General features: G+C 44.6%; 1 protein-coding gene across 8 annotated transcripts in view; it reads left to right on the plus strand.

Annotated features, from left to right (window-relative positions):
- ATP8B4 (ATPase phospholipid transporting 8B4 (putative)) overlaps positions 1-26,826 on the plus strand; it is a 174,582-nt gene that overhangs the window by 137,322 nt on the left and 10,434 nt on the right. For all 8 annotated transcript variants that reach the window (XR_014777957.1, XM_084775494.1, XM_084775493.1 and 5 more), the window contains 5 exons: positions 4,998-5,145; positions 7,857-8,040; positions 8,712-8,935; positions 17,840-17,923; positions 24,345-24,590. Coding sequence is in view for 7 of the 8 variants with exons in the window: in XM_084775494.1 (XP_084631620.1) it covers positions 4,998-5,145; positions 7,857-8,040; positions 8,712-8,935; positions 17,840-17,923; positions 24,345-24,590 (886 nt within the window). In the remaining variant the exon portion in view is untranslated. The remainder of the gene's footprint in view (positions 1-4,997; positions 5,146-7,856; positions 8,041-8,711; positions 8,936-17,839; positions 17,924-24,344; positions 24,591-26,826) is intronic.

The raw sequence follows: 26,826 nt of genomic DNA on the forward strand, positions 1-26,826 counted from the left end.
GCACAGATGACATAGCTGTCATTTCATAGGAGAAATGTGTGTTATTTATGTAGTATTGGTGGGACCTTCAAATGGCTGAATTCTCTACAAAAGGAAACTAGCAATGTATTTCAAAAATATAAATGTGTGTGCTTTTGACTCAGTGATCCCAGTTCTAGGAATTTCTTCCAAGGAAATAAATGAGCAAGTATATAAATATGTAGCTGAGGAAATATTTATTGCTGCATTGGGTATGGTAATAGATAATTAGAAATAGCTCGCACAGTTGTGAAGAATTTTGTTAAATACTATGATATTTGCAAGTAATTGGAATACAAAGTAGTCATTAAAAGTGATTTTGCTTTTATTGATTTTGGAAGGTGAGTGGCATATTTCACGAAAATGAGATTATAAAACATGTGTGGAATAACGTGATTTGCACACACACACACACACACACACACATACACACACACACACACCCCACTGTACACCTACCCACTTAACTACCTATCAAGCAAGCCTCTTCTTTTTGTTTATGTTATCTACCAAGCAGTAGTATTTGTGTAAAGTTTAACCATTGGTAAAAAACTAAAAACATGTTTATTTTTTAATGAGAGGAAAGATATTCAAAGTAAAGTATTTACATCTAGGTATAAGATCTCTCATTTCCCAGGGATACCTTGCTCAGCTGGCTGGCTGACGATGCTTACTTCAAGCTCGTCTTGGAGGTACCCTCACACTTTGAGTCTAACACAGGCAAAGCATCACAGGAAGTCCTGCTGGCAGAATGAATACTTTTCCAGAATGCATTTGCTTTCTGTGAAAATTTAGGGGAACGAAAAGCTAAGGGGAGCTATTGTTTGGAGGCCCCCACTACATTGCTAACCTTTGGTGATTTATAGCTATCTAAGCTTTGGGAATGAAATAGTAAAATCTTAAATTTGTGCCCTTCCAGATTCTTACGTTATGTTTTTGAGTTCAGTGAAAGGTCAGGCAACAAATAAATAAATAAATAAATAAATAAATAAATAAGTTGAAAGAGCAGGATCTGAGGGAGAGTAGCCATTGGATAGAAACCACTTAAATGCATGTAGTTGAACCTGTCAAATGTGTTTAGATTTTGTCAACATGAATGTGTCCTTTTTATGCTCATGGCATGCACATAGCTTGTTTGGTGTCATTAGTCATTTTTAACACATGATTTGGCTTCCACTGATGCTTTAGTGCTAGCAGCATGCCCACAGGCCTACAGTTAAGCACTGTGTTAGCGGCATGCTATAGGTCTACAATTAAGCCCCATGTTAGCAGCATGCCCACAGGCCTATAGTTAAGCCCCGTGTTAGCAGCATGCCCACAGGCCTGCAGTTAAGCACTGTGTTAGCGGCATGCTATAGGTCTACAGTTAAGCCCCGTGTTAGCGGCATGCCCACAGGCCTGCAGTTAAGCCCCGGCATGCCCACAGGCCTGCAGCTAAGCCCTGCCAGTATCTCTGATTGCGTTATTTCCTGGATTGCATTTTAACAGAGCATGTATCTTCTGCTCAAAGAAAAACAGAGAATGCAGGGTTGTTCAGTCAGACAAGAGAACTCATCCAGTGTTTCATTTCTATGGCACTGGTCACATGTTTTATTCTCAGAAAAAAGAAATCACTAAACTGTGACCCCACCCCCTGCCACCGAGTACCCCACCAAGATGCCAGGACTCCATATTCCGTCTTTGGTCCATGGAATATTTAATCATTAGTACTTTTTGCAAGTGCAAATGGCTGCAAGGGCTGGTCCACAAGATTGTGTGGTGTAGGCTGTTTATAGGATATTGGTCAGTCGGGGGTCCTTTCACGGAGCAGGACATAGCAGTGGCCATAACATCACACAGAGTCTGTAATGACAGTGCAGACCAAACAAGAGGCGTGTTGATTTGAATCCCCAAGTTCTAAAGCGTTTCAGTGGGTCACGTTTCTCCTCATAAATTGTAACATTCCGGAGCACTGCATCTTGACTCCTAGCGCACACTGGTGTGTGCAGTTGCCCAAAGTTTCAAAAGTGCTGCCTGTTTTCAGAGGGTCGATGGCCTATCTAGGCTGTCCCAGTTTCTGAGAGTGGATCCACGTCTTTAAAGGTCTTTGGGGCAGGGAGGGATGGTCACTCACGTTCTCGCTCTCCCTTCCTCCACTGTTGGCTGGGCGGTGCTGTCTCTTTCATTGGCTGGGCGGTGCTGTCTCTTTCATTGGCTGGGCGGTGCTGTCTCTTTCATTGCCCTCTGTCGTTGTATCTTACTCCAACCTAGGGAGAGCCTGTGACTGACTGCACACGGGAAACCAGAAGTAGGAATTTGAAGTCTTGGCTCTGCCATGGCTAATCGAGTGGCCCAAAGTCAGAGAACTAATCTGTCTGAGGCGGATGCAAATTTCCAAAGAACAAGCAAGCTCAAAGCTTTTTTACCAAAGTCCAACTTTTCCCCCTTTAAACATAATGCAATAATTTCACCCTACTCCCTTAACAGATCCTTTTAATTTTTGGATCTAGAGTGGCAGAAAAGGACTGAGAAAATGGCTTGTTCCCCCACCTCTTTTCTTCTTTGTAGGCTGAACGCAATGCCTTACTCTGCTTTAACCGTGCGTCAGGTGCCATGGACCCAGCGTTGTAGTAAACTGCCCCTCATCGCAAAGCACAGACATTGTTTTGTTTTAGCATCCGTTGTTTGTATTCTGAGATGAAACAGTGTGTGATGCCTCCACGATGTACATACAGTTCTTCGTCATTGAAAAGGGCTATGTGCAGCTTGCCTCCTTCCTAATGAGTTGCTTTTTGCAAGAGCTAGCTTGTGTTTGGAGAGTTGAGTTCCAGGATGTAAAAAGCTATGGACACCCGCTGAGGTCTTAGTATGGTGTGAGCATCCAGTCCGGTGGGGGGTCAGGGGGGTATGAAGTTGGGAACATTAGAAATTTTAGAAGAGCCTAAACATTGTCCCCTTTCTGCCCGGAAAAGGGCTTATGTCACATGTTAGGATGACGTTGTTGGGGGAAAACTCCTAAGTAAATAGACTTTCAGCCAGTGTGTTCATGAACTTCAACCTCCCTTGGGATGTTTTTCATTCTCCAAGGAGGAAGTAGAGGTTGAGTCATTTACACAGCAAATGGGAGCCTCACCAAACAGGACCCCCTGGGAGATGTTTTTTTTTTTTTTTTTTTTTTACTTCAGTGTCTTCTCAGAACCCAGTTTGTGGGATCCGCAGCACCACCATGGGAATGCTCATGTCTCATATGACTTCTCCATTCATCATATGGAGCTGGCGTTTTCGTGACCACAGTGATGAGGGTTCCTCAAATTGTTTATCCATTGTGGACGTCTGAGCCTTCTGCTTGCAACAGTAATTCTTCCTGCCAGCGTCGTCTCCTTCCCTTCCACATCCTTTTGTTTGTTTCTGCAAACTGCTTGCTAACTGTCTGATACCATTCTTGGAACTATAAAGGCTTTGTGACAGGGCTCTTAAACGCAGGCGCGATATTGGTCTTGGACAGCAGGGGGCAATGTTGAGCTGGGAAAACAAGGCGGCCTGAGGTGCTTCTGGGTTTGCTTTTGTAGTTTGTACATAAACGCTCAGTGATGCGTTTTTAAATAATTCAAAACCTGAAGGCAAAATGTTTGTTTTAATATGGTCATTATCTCCTACCAGAGGAGCTTCACTATAAACTCATTTTAATAAGCGTTTTCACACTGGGTGGGACTTCAGGGAGGCAGTTCATTTTGCCGTAACTCAAAACATCCGCTCAGCCAATTCCTCTGGCATTCCTCTATACATGGAGTGGTGCGTTCACGTGCAGCGGCTGGCTCGGGCACCCCTCCTCAGGGGGCCTCTGCTGGTATCGCTCTGATGGAAGCTCCTGTGGTCATGCCAACAGACCTGTCATTTATAACCCTGTCACCCCCAGGTCCTTCCCGGAGGGAATTTCCCTCCCTTTAAAGACGTCATCACATTTTTGAAGAGAACAGTTAAAGAATGCTCCTTCCAGTGCTGTTATGTCATCATATAAGCTTCCTCCTAGGTGGGAGACAGGGATGGGGGTGTGCAGGACCCTCGTATCTACTACTGATTAGGTTGGGAGCCTTGCAAGGAACTTCCTGTCAAACAACCCCATGCTTCGCTGTCTGTACCTTCTTACAAGATAACTGCTGTCATTTAAACTGGTGGCATTTTTTTTTTACTTAATACATTATATTATTTTATAATAATAAGTGGCATCATGTATACTTTCCTCTTTTTTTTGTTTTGTTTTTTGTTTTGTTTCTTTCAAGACAGGGTTTCTCTGTGTAGCCTTGGCTGTCCTGGACTCGCATTGTAAACCAGGCTGGCCTCGAACTCACAGGGATCCACCTGCCTCTGCCTCCCTAGTGCTGGGATTAAAGGCGTGCGCCACCACCACCGGGTGTGTGTACTTTTCAAAGTTAAAAAAAAAAGTGTCTATCAGTGGACTGCCATTTTCAGGTAGATTATATATCATTTTATGCCAAAATGCTTAACACACACACACACACACACACACACACACACACACACACACACACACACACAGCGGGAAACATTGAGACAAGGAAAGGGGAGAGAAAAGGAGAAGGATCACGCCACAGTGACAAGAGGTTTCAGTCCTTGTCCTTAGTGTTTGTTTAGCATATTGAAAAACAGTTTGCCAGAGAGTGTACTCTTCAGCCATTACACACCAAAGCTATCAAGACCCCTTTAGCTAAGACCAGTTTTTAGGTAGTTTGAAATGTTTGAGGTGATTCCCTTTTCGTTCTGTTTACCTGCCTGTTCCCCATGCCCCGCCCCCATCCGGCCCCCTGCAGCCTTGACCTGTACTGCTGTCTGCCTATTGGCTTGTTTGATGGACCTAATTCTTGGGTCTTACTCTGAGTAGTGATGGTGGAATGAATTTACTGCTAGGCCAGTGCCTTGGTGCAGTTGTAGATAATCTGTGTGTACTTCGCTATGCCTTTTAAATTCTCTTATTCTTTAAGGAAAGCAAAGGAAAATTTGCTTGGACCAAACACAAGTTTTTCCCATGGACAAGCAGTTTATGAAAATAAGCAGCAGTCGGATTTGGACCAGAGCGCAGAGGAAGCCGGAACAGGAGACTATGCCTTGGTCATAAATGGCCACAGTTTGGTGAGTTTGCCTGAGGCTATTGTCCTTTCTTTTTCTTTACCCCAATAATCATCTCTTTTGTGCTGTCACGATGAGAACCCCTTTTGTGTTTTTCAAACAAACAACACTACAAGAAATGGGGCGTGCACAGGATTTCCTGTTTACCAAAGGAAAGACTTCTCTTGTGTGCATTTCATACATTGTTGTTTGAAGGGTCACACTGGATGTGAGGCTCTGCAGGAACGATTCGCGGGGACTCTATGAATTTTGCCTAAACAGTTACTTAGGAGGACTGTTTAAGTGCTTTTGCAAGGGGCGGGCGGGTGGGGGGGGGCGGGGAATGTCATAGCTCAGTGTCATTTAATTGAAAAAATACAACTGGCCAGTTTCAGTTACTGCTCTTGCTAATGTTTGTGATTTGCGAGTCATGACCTGACCTTCATAGAATTACCACGGCAAATTATTACCATTAAGATACCTCTGGTGGTTTTTCTAAATAGCAACGTTCTACGGCAAAGCCAAACAATTTGATTTGATTAGGAAATCTGGTTCTTGTCATAATAGAATAAACTTGTATTGTACTTCTAAAGCAGTTCAGGTTCCAAGCCCTGAACGAAAACGCAAACTGCTCCTCCCAGCCTCTAATTAGAATACAAAAGAAAACTGCAGTCTCGTGAAATTATCATTTATATGTACAAAGAACTTAATCTCCCATCTTTCTTTGGCTTTGATGCTCATTTTTCACTTTGGAGTTTGGAAAATGAACGTTTGTTTTTGAAGAAAGTTTCTTAGCAGACAAAAGAAGTTGGATCTGAGTCTATTAGATCCCCCTGCGACCGACTGTCTGCCCGTTCGCTCCCAGTGCTCTCAGATCCAGCTGGATCCCAGGCGCAGCCATGTGCTGCTTCCACACCATGGAAAGTTACAGAGCTCAGCTGCAGGCCAAGCCCAGTCAAAAGCTGGTCCAGATGACATGAACTTTTCCCTCGTACAGATGAACACCAACCGAAGGTTATGTCTGTCTGCTAAGATCTGGAGTGTCCCAGGCAGCACAGTAGGACAGCCACAGGATCCCTAATGGGTTAGGCTTTGACTCTCCCTTGGGCTTGAGGAAGGCAGCGTGTGTAGGCTGTGGGCACTCAGGTGATAACCACCTACCCTGTCTTTCTCTCAGTTGAGAGAAAGCTAAGATGGGTGTTCATCAGGAGCCCTGTTTGCTTCAAAGGCCCTGCTCCAGGAGCTGTAAGATGTCACTTTTCAGTTATGGGGAGTCGAATATATATATTACTAGTATGGTCAGGTTGTATTTATTTGCTTTCTTTTAAAATCATAGCTCCAGTTTTCTCAAAGTCTGAAGCTTTTCTGAATGTAATCGGGCCTGTCTTCATCAAAGTCTAAATGTACATTTTTATTTGCTACTAACAAAGAAAAATGAGCAGAGAAAAAGGGGCCATTCTGAGTAAAAGAGTCAGCTATATGACTTGTCTTTCAGAAAGTGTGACATAGTCAAAAGTGATGCTCCATAGTGTCTTCTAGACATACAGATTTGGATATGGGAAAAACCTTTTGCACCAGAGTCACATTTTTGTTTTTCTTCTCCCTACCCGCCTTCTCATGCCGTTATCATGTGTTAGACAGACTTACCCAGGTCACAATGCTAGAGTGTCAGGGAACTTAGACATGAACGGAGCGGAGTTCTTGTTGGGGGCGGGGGATCACTGCATAATTCTGATAGTAATATGGCAGATACTACAAAAAAAAAAAAAAGGAATGCTTTTAGAGCACAGATGTAGGCACATTAAATTGATTGTTAAAAAAAATCAGAGGAGACTTTCTGGCAGAACTGATATTATTGAGTGAAAATGATAGCAAACACTAGGGTATAAAGGCATGCTGGGAAACAAGCAACACAGTGTGATGAGCATGACAAGGGGATCTAAAGGTGCTACCAAGCACAGCCTCGAAGAGTATGTGGGCCAAACTGTAAAGGGCTGTGAATGCCTCCCTAAGGGCGCTCACTACTCAAAAGACTCATGTTTCATTTGAATGTGTCCATCACAGAGTGCAAGATGAGGTGTTTCTAGAAAGGCGATTTCCCAGTTAGTCGGAGAGACTCGTGTCCTCTTTCTCAGTAATTTCTTAGAGTATAACAGGCATTGACTATGTGGAGCAAGGATGAGCATGGTTGTGGAGCCCTGGTTGAGGCCCAGGCCGCTTGGCACTCTCTTGTACAGGCTTCTGATTTCAGCCACAGTGGTTTTCCAGGGCCAACCTCAACTCCTGTTCTTTTAATCTTGCTGGCACAAACCCTGACCGTGCTTGTCAGTGCAAGGAGACCAGCAGCTTGCCGTGTCTAAATCACTATGCTTGGCAGTTCATTTAAAACCACTGAGAGGTAGATAGGCTCTATCTATTTGCTCCCGCTGATTCTAGAAGTTCCTAGAACTTTCCCCATGTCTGTTATAGCTATATCTTGCCAAGATGGCGTGGTAACATGTCAAGGAGACACACTGAGCGAACATCTCTTATTTTTATGTTAAATTTCCTTGAAACTTACGAAATGGCTCAATATTCATTATCTTCATGTGTGCTGTTGCTTTTGTGACTCTGAGTTGATAAGGTAAGGGAGCAGTTCTGAAATTAAGTCAGTTAAGAACCAAGACATTTGCTGTGTAACTTACCATCACCGTGCGTTCTGTTGCTATTTGTTTCTGTTTGTTTTGATGGTACAGGCCCATGCCCTAGAAAGTGATGTTGAGAACGACCTTTTGGAGCTGGCCTGCATGTGTAAGACTGTCGTTTGCTGCAGAGTCACCCCGCTCCAGAAAGCCCAAGTAGTAGAGTTGGTGAAAAAACACAGAAACGCTGTGACTTTGGCCATTGGTGACGGGGCCAATGATGTCAGCATGATTAAAAGTAAGAGCGTATTCTCTCCACGATGCACGCTACACATGATGCACACATGGAGCCCTGTTTCAGCATGTGATAATATATGGTAGAAGTGTGCATTAATATGATTTTACCGTGGTTCTTACATAAATTATACTTCCTGGGTTCAGTGCTTGCACAGTTATTAGTTTCCCTTCAGTTAAGTCACCTGCATCTTTCTTAGTTTAGAAAATGACATTGCTCTATGAGCATATCCAGGGGGAGGAAGTCCCCCCTCAGTCACGGTCATAAGGGAGGGGAGTAAGGGGAAAATGGGAGGGAGGGAGGAATGGGAGAATACAAGGGATGGGATAACCATTGAGATGTAATATGAATAAATTACTAAAATATAATAAAAAAAAAAAGAAAATGACATTGCTTGCCTTCTCCTGTTTGGGAGGGAGCAACCAGTCAGTTGCTGCTGGATTGAGGCCATCGTTGTTATTTACAAGTGTAAAGCGCACATTTCCAAACTTTTCCCAGCAACTAGGGTAATAGTTAACTATGTGACGAGGTCATGAACGTATGTGAAAAACTATAATAATTATCATAGCTACACAGTTACAATAAATGAGTCACACAAAAGAGGAGCAAGTTCCTTAAAAAACACTGTGAGTTTGTTTGGGGGTGAACCCTTTCCCCTTTTCTTTCCTTCCCAGGCGCTCACATTGGCATTGGCATCAGCGGTCAGGAAGGACTGCAAGCGGTCTTAGCCAGTGACTATGCGCTGGCTCAGTTTCGGTATCTCCAACGGCTGCTTCTGGTTCACGGGAGGTGGTCCTATTACAGAATGTGCAAGTTTTTATGCTATTTCTTCTACAAGAACTTTGCATTCACCCTTGTGCATTTCTGGTTCGCCTTCTTCTGTGGCTTCTCAGCGCAGGTGAGTAAAAAGCACCTTGTATCTCCTCCCATGAGCGACACCTACTCTTCTGCACACTGTTTCCTGATAAAGAAAAAAGACACTTACACACCCGATTCAGGGCAGTATAATCATTAGGCGACTCAGTGTCGATGAGCTTTGAATCCAACCCACATAGAAATATATGTGTAGCTAGAGTTTTCTTATTTATAGAATAACTAATTACTACTCACATATCATTTAGATTTTCTTGAAATGTTTTGGTATGATAACAGGTACCCTTAATGGAGAGTTTTAAAAATATTTTTTTCTTTAAAACTTTCACACACGCCTACAATATGTTTGGTCATACTACACCCACCGCACCCCAACTTTGTCCGGATCCATTTCCACTCCACCCCCCAAATTTATGTCTTAAAAAATTATGACTTGCTAAATCCAGTATGTGCTGCCCACAAACTCGTGAGTGTGCGGCCATTCACTGGCACATGGCCAACCCACCAGCGAGCACAGACTTAAAGAAACTGAGTTTCCCTCTACTGGGAGCTATCAGTTACTAAAAGTTCCCCAGCCAACTTGGTGGGCCGTGAACAGCTCTCCCATGCAGGCTGGAACAGGGACTGACCTGATGTTTGCAGGTCTCATCCAGGTAGCCATAGTTACCATGTGTTCATGAGCGCAGGGCCTGTCATGCCCAGAGGAGACCAATTTCTCATTTGCGTCTTCCTCCACTGTGCTGGCCTCTGGCTCTTATAATCTTTCCACCCCTTCTTCCTCAGTGGTCCCATGTGGACATAGGGTGTAATATAGATGCCCCCATTTATGGCTGGGCACTCCACAGACCCTCTGCAACTTTGTCCAGATGTGGGTTTCTATAGTAACCATCACCCACTGTGCACAGAAGCGTCTCTGATATAGTCTAGAAGCTGCACCAATTGATGGGCACAGAGATAGGAATTTAGAGGGCAATGTGATATTTTACGCCAAGGAGAAGAAGTTGATGCCCTGACATCAGAGCTGCTTTGCTATCATCCCGCCAGCTAAAATTCATCTACAGATAGTGTTGATATCATTTGAGGGCCGCTTTGCATCCTTCGGTAGATCTTGCCGTGCTGGCTGTTGTGACTCATCGACCCTACAGCTCTGTAGGCCTGTTGATTGCTCTTCTCCCTGGACAGCTCACGGAGAACCTTCAGAGAGTATGAGAGCTGGTACTCAGGGAGGAGGCTTCGAGGTCAGTTTCAGCTTGATTCTTTTAAGCCCTAAGTGTGTTATCTTCAGCAACAGGGTCTTACCTTCAAGTTCTGGGAGGAGACCAAGTGTAATGGCAATTACCCATAATGCTTTGAGAGTCTCTTTGACTCCCCTGATGCATAACTCCAGGGGAGCTTTGCCATGGCCAACACTGGGGCTCTTGTTAGATCCCCTTTAATACAAAGCCACACAGAAATATTTTCTAAAATTGGCAGAATAGAGAGAGGGGATTTTTCTCAATGATGCTATGTAGGGCAGGAGCCCTGATCTAGATCTTGCATTTAACCACTCTAAAGATGGAGTCCCCCTAGCCCCAGCCCACTCCATGAGATAGAACCCATCCATACCTGACACAGCCAAAAGTGGCCAAGAACTGCAGACTGGATAGGTCATGGACCTACAAGAAAACCTACTATTATTTTTCTGTTAAGGGAACGGAGCAACAAAAATGACTCTTAGTGGCGTATTTCTACAGCCATAGATCAGTGCGTCACTCAACCCTCATCAGGAAACTTCTTCTTATGACAGACGCGCATTAACACAGAGACACATAACAAGACAATGTGGGGAGAGGGGGAGACTTTGCAGCACTCCCCCCTAAAGTGGGATGTTTTCATCTAACTCCTCGCATCAATGCTTGGGGATCGATCGATGAGCAAGAGGAGGTAGAAAGACTGTAAGAGCCAGAGGTGATGGATGACGCCAAGGAACCGGTGTCTTCCTGACACAGCAGGACTGACACACATGTAAATGTACAGATACTGTGGTAGCGTGCAGAAGTCTTGCATAGGTTCAAGCCAGACAAACATACCAACACTGAAAAAGAGAGGTGAACACAATGTCCCACCCCTAACCAAGAATCTATTTGCAATTGATACCTAATTGGAAAGGAAAAATCATTTTTCTCTAGTGGAGTAGTGGAGTTATCACTAGGTATGTCAACTATACTCCGGGGCAGACTCTATCCCAGGAGTCATTGACCAGCACGCCGTGTTTGTCTGTTGTGGGATTTTTATTTCATTCTGAGGTTTGGGGGGGGGGAGGCTTTTTTTTTTTTACTATGTTTTGAGGTTTTTAAATTTTATTTTGTTGTTATTGTTTTTCTAGGGGGAGTTTTTTGGGGGGCTTTGTTTTTGAGAGAGGAGGACTATGAAGTTAAGTGGGTAGGGAGGTGAGAGCTGAGAGGAGTTGGGGGAGGGAAAAATATCAAAATATATTTTATGAAAAAATTGAATCAAAAAACTTGGTTGAACAAATAAGAGAAATGTGGCCATGGAGTGATTTAACATTCGTTCCACATTTATACAAATAAAATCACTCCCGGGCTGTAAGTTCTCTGTGGATGGGAATGTACCTCCCTCCGTGTCATGGCCGCGTCCCCGCATGCCAACAGAGCACCTGCCCTAAGCTAGAACTAAGCCAACTGTTGCTAAGTGAGCAAACATTCAAAGACACAGAGAATGCGTATAAGTCTCATCTCTGCCAGGACTGCATTGAAAGGGAACTTGAAGGGTAGGCCACATAGGAGAAGACCAGCAGGAAGTAAGAGCTCTCTTCAAAAAAAAAAAGGTGGGTTTTAGGGCCTGAGAGACTCTCCCCCCCCCCCCCACATCCGGCACATGACTTTGGAGGCCAAAGCCACCTAGATGGTTTCCATGGAGGCAAGAATGTGCCGCATTCATAGGTTCTCAAGCTGCATAGACTGGCCAGTGTCTCTTCCAAACATGTTGGTTTCTTTGTGTTTGCCTCATTATAACATATTGTCCTTAGAAGAACAGGACTCAGAGAGGAAGCCAAAACATGTCACAAACCTGGTGCTAATCAAGCCCTTCAAGTGAAAAACAGGGAGAAGAGACAGCCAGGCTCGCCAACTCAGGCCCCACCTCCCAGTGGCCCTCCCAGCCAGTTCTCAGTACCCCTGAGACATGATGTGGGGCTAGGGGGACTCCATCTTTAGAGTGGTTAAATGCAAGCTCTAGATCAGGGCTCCTGCCCTACATAGCATCATTGAGAAAAATCCCCTCTCTGTATTCTGCCAATTTTAGAAAATATTTCTGCATGGCTTTGTATTAAATGGAATCTAACAAGAGCCCCAGTGTTGGCCATGGCAAAGTTCCCCTGGAGTTATGCATCAGGGGAGTCAAAGAGACTCTCAAAGCATTATGGGTAATTGCCATTACACTTGGTCACCTCCCAGAACTTGAAGGTGAGGCCCTGTTGCTGGAGATAACACACTTCAGATAAAACCCCATTTTAAAAAGTGGTTGGTTATCCCCCCCTAATATCTGTGCCGCTGTCACACCAGTATGTCTCGCAGGGAGGTTGCTTTTATAAGTTGCAACTTTTGTAGCTGGGTGATATTTATGATTCTGTTTCTCCTCCAGTGGTATACAGAGTACCTTCTAGCACTGTAGATGCTAGTCAGTAAGGATGAAACTTTTAGTTGGGCTCCCACTTGATTTGTTGCTCAATTACATGTATGTTGTGTCTTCAACAGCAGGGTCTTACCATCAGCTTGTGGAGAGCAGCCAATAGCCTTGGTGATAGCCTATAATGTTTGGGGTTGGGGGAGGCTGTGGTACCCTTTTGACCAGTGACTCGACAGGATGTAACGCCTTCTTGGCACTGGGGAGTTTACTTGGTGGCATAAGATATTTTTGCCATTATATGGTAGTGTTATTTACATTCTATATATGTTTTAGGAAGCTTGTCTTAGTGTTTTATTGCTGAGAAGAGACACCCCAACCAAGGCAACGCTTATAAAAGAAATTATTTAATTGGGGCTAGCTTACAGTTTCAGAGGGTTAGTCCATTATCAGCATGGCGGGAAGCATTGGCAGCACCCAGGCAGACATAGTGCTGGAGAAGGAGCTGAGAGTTCTACATGCAGATCTGCACGCAGCAAGAAGAGAAAAAAAACCACTGGGCCTGGCTAGGGCTCTTGAAATCTCAAATCCCACCCCTAGCAACACACTTCCTCCAAGACAATACTACTAATCCCTCTCAAGTAGTGCCACTCCCTAGTGACCAAGCAGTCAATCATACGAACCAGGGAAGGCGTTCCTATTCAAACCACAGCTCCTTTGCAGTATTAGGTTTCCACATGGTTTTGCATAAGGCCTTTGGTGTTGCCTCTCTCTGAATTCCCTCCTTGGCCCTTCTCCTCCATCTCCCTATTTAAGGCTCCTCTTATGTTTCCTTTTTATCTCTCCATAACATCATATTGCGTTTTCCCCTCCTTGAAAGATCCTCCACCCAACCCCTCTCCTTGAAAGATCCTCCCCCCCCCCCCCCCGAACCCCTGTGTCTCTTACTAGGTACCTAACCTCTGTGTTTATTCAGATGGTAGCAAACCTATCAAAAGTTTAAATACTAACTTTTACATATAAGTGAAAACACGCAATATTCAAATGTGTATCCTGTGTGTGTCTGGGACGAGGAGCCCATGCGCAGGGGAGAGGATTAATGCTCAGGAGTCCGCTGTCTCCCTCCACCACGTCAGCCCTGCACTCAAACTCAGGCCATCACACTTAGGGACAAGCATCTTTACGCACCGAGCCTCTTTGATGGCCCCCAAAGTGCATGCTGGCATAGACCCTTTGCTCTGGCAGAGGGTTCAGAGGTGAGAGTGGTGAGCCTGCTCGGGAGTGCAAGTCTCCCTTTCAGCTCTGTCTGCTCGGGGCTCCAGCAAGCTTCCCCAGGTGAACTGCCTTCCTTCTAACATCATCTGGAAGCCCGAGTTCACCTCCTGTCAACAAATACTCCAACTCAACTCACCACTGAGGGACAAAGAAACATCACCCGGCTTAGTGAGATTTCCAGCTGGGATTTTTTTTTTTTCAGAGCTGAGACAAAGGTTGGAGCATGGCTCTTTCTGCAGGGCACGCCTTACCCTGATCCACTGAAGCAGCCTACAGGATTTTCCTTGAGTTCAGTGTGTGTGTGTGTGTGTGTGTGTGTGTGTGTGTGTATTGTTAATATCTGTAACTTATTTTTAAAAGCATCCAGTCCTTCGGGGGGCTTTAATAAAGATGAGCTGTCCCTCCAAAAATTGCTGAGGCCCAGTTTAGGAAATTCACATTGGAAACTGTGTAAGCATTGGCACCGAGCACTTGAAATGATATTATCTGATGACAATTTATTATTGTCAGGGAGATACAGAGATGTGTATCTTAAAAAAAAAACCCGGGTAATATGGAAGCAATTATCTTGTCAAGCCTGGAAAAGGTTTGTCAAGTAGTATAAGAAAATATATAGTGAAATTTTGGGAAGTGGTGGGAAGGCGAGACTAACCCTGAGGCCCGATGGCGTCACAGGCTTTGATTTCCTCAAGGCAGGAGAGGTCCCCTGCCTTTGCCTCCCAGATGTGCCCCTTGGAAGCCCCTGGGACGGGCTGATGTTCAGGCTTGGACCTTCCACGCAGCCCTAGAGTGAGACTGCTAACTGTTCAGAGCAACAACCGAGGAGCTAAATGGTTATGCCTCCTGCTTATTTCCCCGTGAGCTTTCTTTAGCAGACAAATGCTTTTTGAGATTATACAGACTTTCTCTGTGTGTAACACCCAGGAAACCTGAGGATATGCATGTCCAAAGAGGCATCTCATGCTCTTGTTTCTTTTCTTTCTTTCTTTCTTTTTCCAATACTGGTGTCTGGTGTTCAAACTCAGGGGCTGGGTCATGCTAGGCAAGCACTGTGTCCCCAAACCAAAACCCTTTTATGAGATTATTTGTAACTTACTACATACTAGATACTGAGTTAGATTCTTGGGCTCCCGGATGAGGAAGTCTCCAGGAGCTGGCAGGTTGATAGGGTGGGGCTCACCACAGGACCCAATCGTGCTGAAAACGTCTCCGAGTCCATGACCAGCTACACCAGTGTCTATGTTAGTCAAGTTCACTAAAACTGCACAGAGCACTGTTGGCGTTTGGCATCTGAGGAACAGCCTACTCTTGTCTTTTCCTGTAACAAATCTATCCTCATTGCAAGAGTAAACGATGCTGCCAAGACTTAGCATGCCACTTAAAAAAATTAGAGTTAGCCTTTAAAGATACACCAGGATAGTTTCTCTTTGAGGTAATTTACATCTGCAGGACATACCTGAAAGGGTTGTCTTATTTATGTAACTAAGTACAGCCCACTTTAATGTCGCTGGCTCGTTTGATTTTAAAGTTCCCCAATGCTTTAGCACTTCCTCACAAAGAAATTGCACTTCAGAATATATTCAAAATCTGGTAGGTTGATCTAGAGCCCTTTTTCTTTTATTGGGAGCACCACTGGAGACTGGGAGCACCATTGGAGACTCCTCCCTTGCTTCCATTTACATCCTTCCCCTTCAGTCTGTTCTTAGCTTAGTACTAGTCCTCTGAAGCTTTCAACCAGTTAACCACACAGAAACCCTGACTTTAGGGATTAATTAATTAATTTATCTATTTATTTACTGGGATGGCATTTCACTAAGTTCTCTCAGATGAGCTCAAACTTGCTTGCTCTCCCTCTACCCCCTGCCTCAGCCCCACCAAATGCTGGTATTTTAAGGCTATGCCTGGGCTCTTCCTTAGCTCTTGGTCTCTACCATCCCCCTGATTGGTATCTCTGGGTCACTCAGTGGCAGGCCTGCTGCCTGCCTGGCATGTGATGCTTTTCAGTCTCAGGTATGCCTCATGAGCTTGTCCTGGATCATGGGAGTGAGCTTGTGCTAGAAATCTGCTCTCTCAATCCCTTCCTTCAGACTTTGTCTGCGGTGTCACTACTTAGTGAGGTCATCTTCAGTCACCTTGTTACACCGATAACCCTCTCACATCCCTGTCTCTTTTTCTCCCTGGTAATTACTGTATTCTAATTTACTCACTCACTCACTCACTCACTCACTCACACACTCACTCACTCACACACTCACACACACACTCACTCACTCACACACTCATTCACACACTCACACACTCACTCACTCACTCACTCACTCACACACTCACTCACTCACACACTCACTCACACACTCACCCACCCACTCACTCACTCACTCACTCACACACTCACCCACTCACTCACTCACTCACACACTCACTCACTCACACACTCACTCACTCACTCACTCACACACTCACTCACTCACTCACTCACTCACTCATTCACTCACTCACTCACTCACACACTCACTCACTCACTCACACACTCACTCACTCACTCACACACTCATTCACACACTCACACACTCACTCACCCACTCACTCACTCACTCACTCACACACTCACCCACTCACTCACTCACTCACACACTCACTCACTCACACACTCATTCACACACTCACTCACTCACTCACTCACACACTCACTCACTCACACACTCACTCACTCACTCACTCACACACTCACTCACTCACTCACTCACTCACTCATTCACTCACTCACACACTCACTCACTTCCTCCTTCGAAATGTGACTTTTTATTGTATCTTCCCTTCGCCATTACAATGCAAATTTCTTGATAAATTTCCAGTTGAGTGATCATGTTGAATTATTGGTACAAAGAACCTAATACTTGATGCATAGCTAGTTCTCAATGCATATTGAAATATAAATGAACAAATGCCACTGGGGCGGTAGGATGGTCATTGGTTAGGAGCCAGAGGTCTGGGTTTTTAATGTTTGCATAGCCCTATAATAAGAGACTCTGAGAGAGTCTCCACTTTTCTATGACATCAATAAAATGGGCATGTAATTTCTATTCTACTAGTGGGACTCACGCAAAGATTTTGTTTGTTTGTTTTGTGGCGGGGGAAACAACATCTTTTGTAGGTCAGGCTGACCTCAAACTCACTGTGTAGTTGAAGGTGACCTAGAATTGCTAGTCCCCACTTCTACCTTCGAGGTGCTGTGATTGGAGACCTGGACCTCTACTTCTGGCTTACAGATCAAATCTAAGGCACCATGCATGCTGCGCAAGCACTCCACTGTCTGGGCTGCATTGCCAACCCCCTCTACAAGGCTGTCTTTTGCATCCTGCTGTGTGCATGTGAAAGGGATGCTCTGACTGTCTTGCTTACATCCAGTGCAGCAGTGAGATTTGTGCTCCCTCTGCTACAAGCTTCTCCCGAGAAAATATTTGAACAGAGTCTGGGGGTAATGGGCTTATCTCTATGTTTCTCTGGGAATACTTTAGTGGAATATTTGTGTATCACTTAGACCATGTGTTTGAACTTGTAATAAGCTATGAAGAACTTTGAGAGTGCAATAGTAATCCTCTGTAAGGTCTGGTGTCTCACATATGTGTGCTATTGTGTGTTGCTTTGGTATGCTGCACGCATTAGCTCATCTCGCCCCCACTGATGCACAGTGATTGGGATGTGATGCCGCTCCAGAGCTGAGCTGGAGCTGAGCATGGTGATGCATGCCTCTAATCCCAGCATGTGGGAGGATAGCTTCAAATCTGAGGCCAGCCTGGGCTACCTCATGACTATGGCCCCATCTTAAAAACAACAAGGAACACATTAAGCCAAAACAAACTACCTAGAGGTAAGGGGACAGAAGTGAGAGACACCCGCAGCCCCCATCAGGGGCAGAACCTTTGGAGACCCCAGGTCTCAGCCCTTGACCTCTGAGCTACCTAGCCCTGACAATGGATAGTTTCACTCTGTGGACGGTGTTTTTCATGGATGTGTCACTTCTTTTCAGACCGTTTATGACCAGTGGTTCATCACTCTTTTTAACATCGTTTATACATCACTACCCGTTCTGGCCATGGGAATTTTTGACCAGGTATGTGGTTTTTGCTCTATTCGCTGCTTTCTTTCTCTGTTGAATCTTTCAGCTGTTGCTGGCGAGCTTTTTACATAGTAGGCTGGTTTGTGGGAAGAGCGTTAGGAATGTGTTTTTTTCAAAGAAGTGTTACATGGGTCACATGTCCTTTTAGGTCCTTTTCCTTCCCTGCTGCTTCTCCAGAGAGGTTCTCCATCCAAGTTCGCCTCGTCTGTTCTTAGGGACTCACATCTTGCCCTGTTGATGTAAGGTTCTGGGAAGCCATGCATGAAGTTTCATCCTTTCATTTAAGTCCAGCATTTCTCAAATTACCATGATGGTATCTTTTTAAAAAATATAATATTTTAAATTAATTTTTTGAGAATTTCACAAACACGCACAATGTATTATGATCACATTAGCTGCCCCAACTCCTACTCCTAAGTCTTCCCGGATGCACCCCAATACCCCCACTGCCCATCTTTTTAAAAAATATATTTTATTAATTTATTCATATTACATCTCAATTATTATCCCATCCCTTGTATCCTCCCATTCCTCCTTCCCTCTCATTTTCCCCTTACTCCCCTCCCCTATGACTGTGACTGCGGGGGACCTCCTCCCCCTTTATATGATCATAGGGTATCAAGTCTCTTCTTGGTAGCCTGCTATCCTTCCTCTGAGTGCCACCAGGCCTGTCCATCAAGGGTACGTGGTCAAATATGGGGCACCAGAGTTGGTGTGAAAGTCAGACCCCACTCTCCACTCAACTGTGAAGAACGTCCTATCCATTGGCTAGATCTGGGTAGGGGTTCGAGGTTTACTGCTCGTATTGTCCTTGGCTGGTGCCATAGTTTGAGCAGGACCCACTGCCCTTCTTAATGTCACATACCCCATCTCTCCTCTTTAAATGGCCCACAGAGTCTGAATTGTCCCATCTATGTACACATGGATGTGAGGCCTCCCACTGGAGCATGGCTGACATACCAGGGGAAGCATTATTAAAAAATAGCTCTCCCTCCCCTCGTAGCCATTAGCTGCCATCATGAGCCCCTCTCCTATCTAGGCTGGAAAGGTGACTGGCTTGATCAAGTACAAGTGTTGTACAGAAAACTATAGTCACCATGAGCTCATGAGGGCAATGACCATGTCTTGTACAGAAGCCATTTCCTCTACTTTCCCACCTTGTCCTGACCTCTGGCTCTTACAATATTGTCACCACCCCCTCCCTTTTGTGATATTTCCCAAGCCTGAGGATAAAGCATGTGCTACAGAGCTCCCGTTAATGGCTGAGCGAACTGTAAACATTATTCTTTGTGCTTTGACCAGTTGTGAGTGTCTGTATGAAACATCATCCACTTCACAAAGAAGCCTCTCTCATGAGGACTGGGAGCTCCATTAACCATGGGTGTAGAAATAATTATTTAGAGATCAGTTTGATTCCGTGTCCATGTATCAAAATAAAAGTAGTACCTTCACCCCTAGGGCTGGGGAGTGGACCAGCCGTGGGTTCTTAGACAGATGTACTGTACCAACATAAGTTGTCTCCTACAGATCGCGTCTTATCCAATCAGGAAACATTTGGTTACTTTTATAACACATGTGCCCTTGTTGCACCCATGGGTGTATCTTGCTGGGCTGTTTGTTACTGAAGCTTGAGGATTTCACAACTGGATAAGACTCTTGAGGACTTTTTTCCTTTGGCGACCTGCATAGCACCTTCTAGAAATGTGATTGCTAGCCCACAGGGAGGAATTGTCCTGGTCAGAATCAATTTGACTTCTCCATGTTCCATGACCAAAATGTGTGGTGTCTTCAGCAATAGAATCTCACCAGCAGGGTCTGGTGGGCAACCAAGATCAGTGACAATGTTTTATTATTATTATTTTGGGCTTCTCCCAGATGCTCCTGACCAAGGATTCAATGGGATTTATCTCATACATAGTACTTGGATTTTTATTTGCCAGCTATGACTTCTGGGAGAAGTATTCTTCTCTGAGAAGGGTAATTCTAAGTGTGTATGTGTGTCGAAAGCTTGTAAAATAGTAGGTTTCTATATAGCTTTAAAAAATATCCTCTCCCCAGCCTCTCCTCTGCCGACTCTCCCATCCCTTCCCACTTACATCTTCCTCTGCATTAGTCCCTTTCATCCCCTCACATTACTTGCATTTCACTATCCCTGCTCCTTAAGTTTTTTCTTCCCCATCAGTGATCCCTTCTCCAGTTTCCTGTCTTCAGCAGGTATTCCAAGCCAAATACACAAATCTAAAGAGTCAAAGATGAGGGTCCACATACGTGTGAGAATACATTGCCTACATCTTTTGGGGTCTGGGTTCCCTCATTCCATATATTTTTTCCCAGTTCTATCCATTCACCTGCAAGTTTCATTATTTCAATTTTCTTTGCAGCTAGATAAAGTTCTATTGGGATATGAATCACATTTTCATTACAGTTATCAGCCGGTGGACATCTAGGATGTTTGCGTTTCCTGGCTATTGTGCGGAGAGCAGAGACGAACATGGATAAATATGTGTCCTTGTGGTAGGATGTAGGGTCCTTTAGATATTTGCCCTGGTTCACATGGTAGATCAATTTAACACTTTTTGAGTCATCTTTACAAAACAAGTCAGTTGGATCTAGGTATTTGGACTTATATCTTGGGGTTAAATTTTTTTTTACTGATTAGTGTGCTTTTTTTTTTTTTTTTGCACCAATACTAACACTTAACAGCATAGCCCAGTAGTGTAAGTTAAAATAAGGAATGGCGATGTTTCTAGCAGTGTTTTTATTGTTGCAAGCTGTTCTGGCTATCTTGAGTCTTCTGTGTGTCCATATTAACTCTGATGTTTTTCCATTTCTATGAAGAATTGCATTAGAATTTTGATCGAGGTTGCATTGAATCTGGAGGTTGATTTGGGTAGGATGGGTATTTTCACAATGCTAATTCTGGCAGTTCATGAATACGGGAGGCCTGTCCATCTTCTGTGTCTTCTTCAACTCCTTTTGTTGGTGTTTTCAAGTTTTTCATTGTACAGGTCTTTCACTTCCTTATGTAACTATGTCTTTACTTTCTCACCCTGTTAAATGTTAGGGCACAGATTCTCGAGCTTCCCCGTCCCTATCAGGTCACAACGACCTGCAGTCCATCACGAGTTGACAGTCCAGCTCTGTGACTCTTAGAGCACACCCATACTTGGCAGGAAAAAAAGAGCCCAGCTTTCCTCCTCTACTTCCCAGGACAAAGACGATTTAAAACTATGCCTGCCTTCCAAATAATGTGGCATGGAAATTCCTGCCGTCCCCTTCAGAGTCTATAGTAGTAAAAAAAAAAAATCCCCTGGTTCCAAAGAAGCTTCTCTCTTAGCTTCTCATGATGCTAGACATGGCAGCTGAAAGGAAATGAGGACATGGCCGCTCCAAGGTATGGTTGAGGAGAAGGCTTTTACTATAGAGATGAAGGAGGGAGCTCCCAGAGGCATCTGGAAGAGTCCAGATGGAACTGGACCATAAGGCGAAGGGTGGGGGATTGGGGGAGTGAGAGAGGAAGAGAAGAGAAAGAGGAAAGAAGAGTGGACAAATGGATGCAAAGAGGAAGTGAGGACCAAGAGAGTGCATGGCTGAAAAGGCAGGTGATACAGGAATGAGAAGCAGGGAAGGGGACGGGAACCCCTTGGGCTGGAGAAGTTTAGCATAGGGACAGAGTGAGATGCTGTGGGAGGAACCACAGGGACTGACCCTTGTCTTGGGTCTCACTGGGACCTGAGAGTGGCTACCTCTCCTGATGCTCTCCCATTTCAAGCCCTGCCGTTTCCCCTTCTGTGCACAGTTAACGAGGCTCTTTCTTCTAACGAAGCTTATTCCAAAGGGTGCTCCCCTGCCAAGTGGTCCTTTCATGAACCTGTCGCTCAGGCTTCAGACATTAAAATGTCTCTGAGTTCATGTGCTGGGAAGTGCTATGTTAGCCTCTCGGGGTTTGTAGAGAACCATGCAGGCCTAAGGAAGAATAAGGGGACAAGGGTGAGACATAAAATATCCGCAGGTACAGTGAAGCCTCCTTGGCCACAGACCAGAAGAGACCTACTAAGACAGGTGAACACACACAGGCCCTCAGTCATGGAGAGAAAGAACACAGACTTTCATCTAGTGTGTTTGTGTGTGAGACAGGAGGAGGGAGAGAAATCAATGAAAAAAAAAATGGTGCTTCATGGTCCATTCTGGCTTGGAACGTACTTCCTGGCAAAGGGGGGAAGTCTGGCTGTCTGTGGGGAAGTGGAAGCCTAGCCAGTAGTTTCCATGGCACAATTAAAGTGTATTACTTTAAAAAGGGAGTTTAAAAAAAAAGTATTTTTGAGACCAGATTTTCTCCGATCTGTTATTAGAGCAGTTTACTCGGCTTCGTTTTCTGGCCCAAAGCTATATATTGCACAACACACATCTTCACACTGTGAGGCCACTCCCTTCTCGGTCCTGTCTACTTTGTAGTCGGTTCTGAGTCTCCTGTCCATATGCAAGAAAGGGCAGCTGCACAAAGTACTGACTTCAAAAGCCCTGAGATGTAAAGGGTTTAGCATGTGCTCTTCCAAGTGCTGGTGTTTACAAGTGTTTCTTTTCTTGGGGCTTTGTAGCTGCCCACAGTGTGGAATCAAATAGTAAAAAATAAGGCAGTTCTGGGAAAAAAAAGAAAACCCAAACCAGTTATTGTGCAATTTGAAAAAAAAAAAAAGCAAAGCAAAGCAAAGCAAAACAAAGCAAACTGAAAACACAATAAGCCTCATATTGCCATCAATTCTGTTCCTCTCTTTTCTTGGTTTGTCCGGGTTGGCCCTTAAGCTGATGGCAGAAATCACGAATGCTGGCCTAGAAGGCCACAGGGACCACCTGTGGTGTCACTCATTTTGTCTTGAAGTCAAGCAAGCCCTGGTGGGTGAGGGCGTTGTAGTTATAGACCGGTCAGCCAGCCAGCCAGTAAGAATTAAGATCACACAAGCTCCCTTGAATTGGGGCTGCTACATTTTACTATCATTACTGAGCGTTATCATTTTATTCACGTTTTGAGTTAGCATAGGCGGTTGACTATTTAATAGGTGAAAAGGGGCTCTGCACAAGCACCTCGTAGTTGTGACAGTGGTCTTTGTGAGGGAAGCATTACTACCTGGATTTCTGCAGATGAAGAAACCAAGACTCGGGTTAAGTGACTACACATGGCCAAAACCTGTTGGCAGGCCTTCAGCTCAGCACTGTGTGCAGGTAACTGTACCAGTCACCAGACAGGTATCCAGCAGCTTCTCCAGCGAGGACTTCTTAAAGAGGCTGTGTCAGGATTCAGGGAAACCCATCCTGTGTAGTCTGGGTCATCCAACAAAGAGGAAGGAGAACTGGACTTACCCCCAGACCTCAACATCATGGCTGCCACTTCTCCATCTATGGTCTTCTCCTTTTTGTTTTGTTTTGTCTTTTGAGACAGAGTTTCTTTGTGTAGCCTAGGCTGCCCTGAAACTAGCTCTATAGACCAGGCTGGCCTGAAACTCACAATGATCACCTGCCTCTGCCTCTGCCTCCAAGTGTTAGGCTTAAAGGCATGCACCTCCACTGCCTGGCTGGCTTTTGTTTCTGGACAGTCTCCCATGCTGGCCATCCTTTTGGTACTGGCCTTGGTTTTGATGCTCACGCTGTGGTACTGGCATCATTTTGCAGTTAGCCAGAAAAGCAGAGTCTGCTTCATTGATGCATATATTCATTAGAGTTTAGAAAAACCAGTTAAGTTGTCCCTGGAGCTTGGTGGCTGCTAAATATGGGGCCCCTTATTCTTTGAGGTTCTCTTGTGCTGAGCCCTTGACGTTTACTACTCAGTCCTCACTGAGTGAAGTGCTCAGATCCTATGTGCTTGGTTTCAGGCACCCCACCCCCTACCCCCCACTTCCTATTTTGAACACCACATGGGATTTTCTCATAGTCTCTGCTCACCTCTTCCCCAAATGGTCAGTTCCGACCCTGCATCTCTCTGCATCCCTCTCCTGATTACTACCAAAAAAAAATGCATTAGCAATTTCCTTCTGGTCCACGGCTATACATCATGTGCTGGAATCTTGGAGCTGGAATCCCTCCGAGAGGCAGCAGCCACAGCAGCCTGTGGAAGACATAGACAACACATTTGATTTGAGTTCAAATAGCTGCATTCAAGTACAGTCACCTCCTGGCTCGGCTACACATGATCTGTGTGACCTCTCTTTTGTCTCTCTCCTGGGGATGGAAAGATAAGGATAATTTATAATTGGGTGGGTCCTTCTGGGAATAAAAACAAGATAATGTCTTGTCATCGCCGAAGGATTAGTAGGTAAAAGGGTGTGCTTACAATGACCTCATCTCTTTTGGGGGTAGGGAGTACAGGGCCTCTCTGGTTCTTCCTCAGTGCTCCTCCCCTGAATTTACACTCTGTTTACAGGATGTGAGTGAACAGAACAGCATGGACTGTCCTCAGCTCTATGAACCGGGACAACTGAATCTACTTTTTAATAAGCGGAGATTTTTCATCTGTGTGGCACATGGAATCTACACCTCGTTAGCCCTTTTCTTCATTCCCTATGGGGCCTTTCACAACGTGGCTGGAGAGGATGGTCAGCACATTGCTGACTACCAGTCCTTTGCCGTGACCATGGCCACATCTTTGGTCATTGTGGTCAGTGTACAGGTAACCGTGTTCCTTAAAGCACTACTTCTGCCTTGGTGTGACAGGTTTACATATGTTGAAGTTCACCACCAGCTGATTCTGCTTGTTAAGGTGGTGGGCATGGAGTAAAGCCTAAGAGAATACAAGGAATTGCTCCCTCTCCCTGCCCCCCATCTCCCTCCCTCCCTCTCTCTCTCCCTCCCTCCCTCCCTCCCTCCCTCCCTCCCTCCCTCCCTCTCTCTCTCTCTCTCTCTCTCTCTCTCTCTCTCTCTCTCTGTGTGTGTGTGTGCACGCAGGTGCACTCCCATTGGTCCATGCATGAGGAGGCCAGAGGCTCACATCAGTATGTCTTCCACAGTCACATCTCTACTTTTTTGGGGGACAGGCTATCTCACCAAACCTGGAGCCCACCATTTCAACTAGACTGGCTCTCTGCTAGGACCCTGTGATCTGCCATCTCTGCCCACCCAGTACTGGCAATACTAAGCTTTTACACAAGTGCTAGGGACCTACACTCAGATCCTCCTGCACACCCGGCAAGTGTGCTTTATCCACTGGGCCATTGATCCAGCCCCAGGATTGTCCTTTTAACTGCACATTTTGAAATGAAATCAATAATCTTTAATAACTAACAAGATATGGTGAATTAGCATTAGGAGTTTATAACCTTTGAGTGTGTAAAAAATATAGCAATCAGTTAATTAGGTTGGGTATTGTGTATAAATAGAAATGGTAGCGTAATTGTCTAATGTGCTCGAGGTACTAGCTTCAAGGCCCAGTACTGAAAAAAAAAAAATAACCTAACAGAGTGATACATACCTGTCATCCCAGCACTAAGGGGCTGTAGCAGGAGGATTGCTCAAGGCTGGGCTAACTCGTGAGACCCTGTCTCAAACTGTATATGAAAAATAAAGATAAGGAAGTCATACTATTGTTCCCTTCTTGAGTTTAAAGAAGAAGCATTTCCAAGGATAACAAACATTTCCAATAATTTCAGACTTAATAAGTCCCAGATTTTAAAGTGACAACCAGAACTTATTTGGCACTACATTAAAAAAAAAAATCATTCAGGAGGCTCAATGCTCTATTAAAACAGCAGATTAAGGAGACACTTCCGGCTGAGGAGTCCTTGGTGTTCTGAGAGCTGCCTCCTCAGTTTGTGTTTTGGTGCAGTTGTGTTAGATGCTGGTGAGTCAGGGTCCACACAAACTGCTTGGGAGCTTTCTCTCTACTGATTCTATCACAGAAAAGAGTTTGTCAGTGTGTGTCCAACCATTGGAAAAGAATAATTAAAACTGACTTGCTTTTCCAGATTATACCTACAGTCTCAGAGACATCCATGGCTGGTTTTCAAACAGCCTGAGAGGTGGTTCCCTGTGCTGAGCCTAGGACAACTGATCCAGCCATGGGCTGTGGTCTCTCATGATGCTCAGAAGTCTTCAAAAGCAAGGCCCTGCAGGAAAACCCCACACAGAATTTAGGCCATAAGTGCACATATATTGAATTTGGAAAGAACAGAGAAGTATAGAGAAAAATTAAAACTCACCCACCCACAGTCCCATACTGGTGTTAACATGGCAAAAAAGTAATATAAATCAATTTTGTGTAATTGTATAACTTTATTTCCACTTTATCTAATGAGTATGTATCTTGCTCTTGGATTATTCTCTGGAATGTCCCTTTTCGTAGCGTGATGCTTCAGCATGTGAACACGCTGTCATTTATCAGCCAGGACACACTGTTAGATCGCTTCTATTCTTTTCACTATGAAAACCAGCAAACTTTCATATAGCTAATTTGCAAAGCTTCTTTATTGCCTTAAAGTGTGTTCTTTATTGGTGTTTTATCTGTTTGTTTGTTTGAGACAGGGTCTCACTGTCTGGCCTGGAACTCACTTTATAGACCAAGTTGGCTCCTAATTCACAGAAATAGATCTGCCTCTGACCCTCAAGTGCTGGGATTAAAGGTGTGCCCCACCATGCCTGGCCAGGCTGTATTCATAAAAGGGGGGATTCTGAGTTCAAAGATATATGGAAGTTTGATGTTCTTTTTAACTTGTTGCAAAAACATCTTCCCAAATAGATTATTTTTAGCTGATGAGTATAAAGCACCCTTCTTAGCCAGGCCTCATGGGTAACAGACCATTACTCTGAATTAGTTCACAATAAATCCACAGCCTTCGGTTGCCTGGGAAATAATTGATGTGCACTAGAAAATCTTTATTAAGTTCACGATTTAAACAGGAATAATTTAAAAA

The sequence above is a fragment of the Acomys minous genome, assembly GCF_964271855.1.
Source record: "Acomys minous genome assembly, chromosome: 3".
Classification (NCBI taxonomy): domain Eukaryota; kingdom Metazoa; phylum Chordata; class Mammalia; order Rodentia; family Muridae; genus Acomys; species Acomys minous.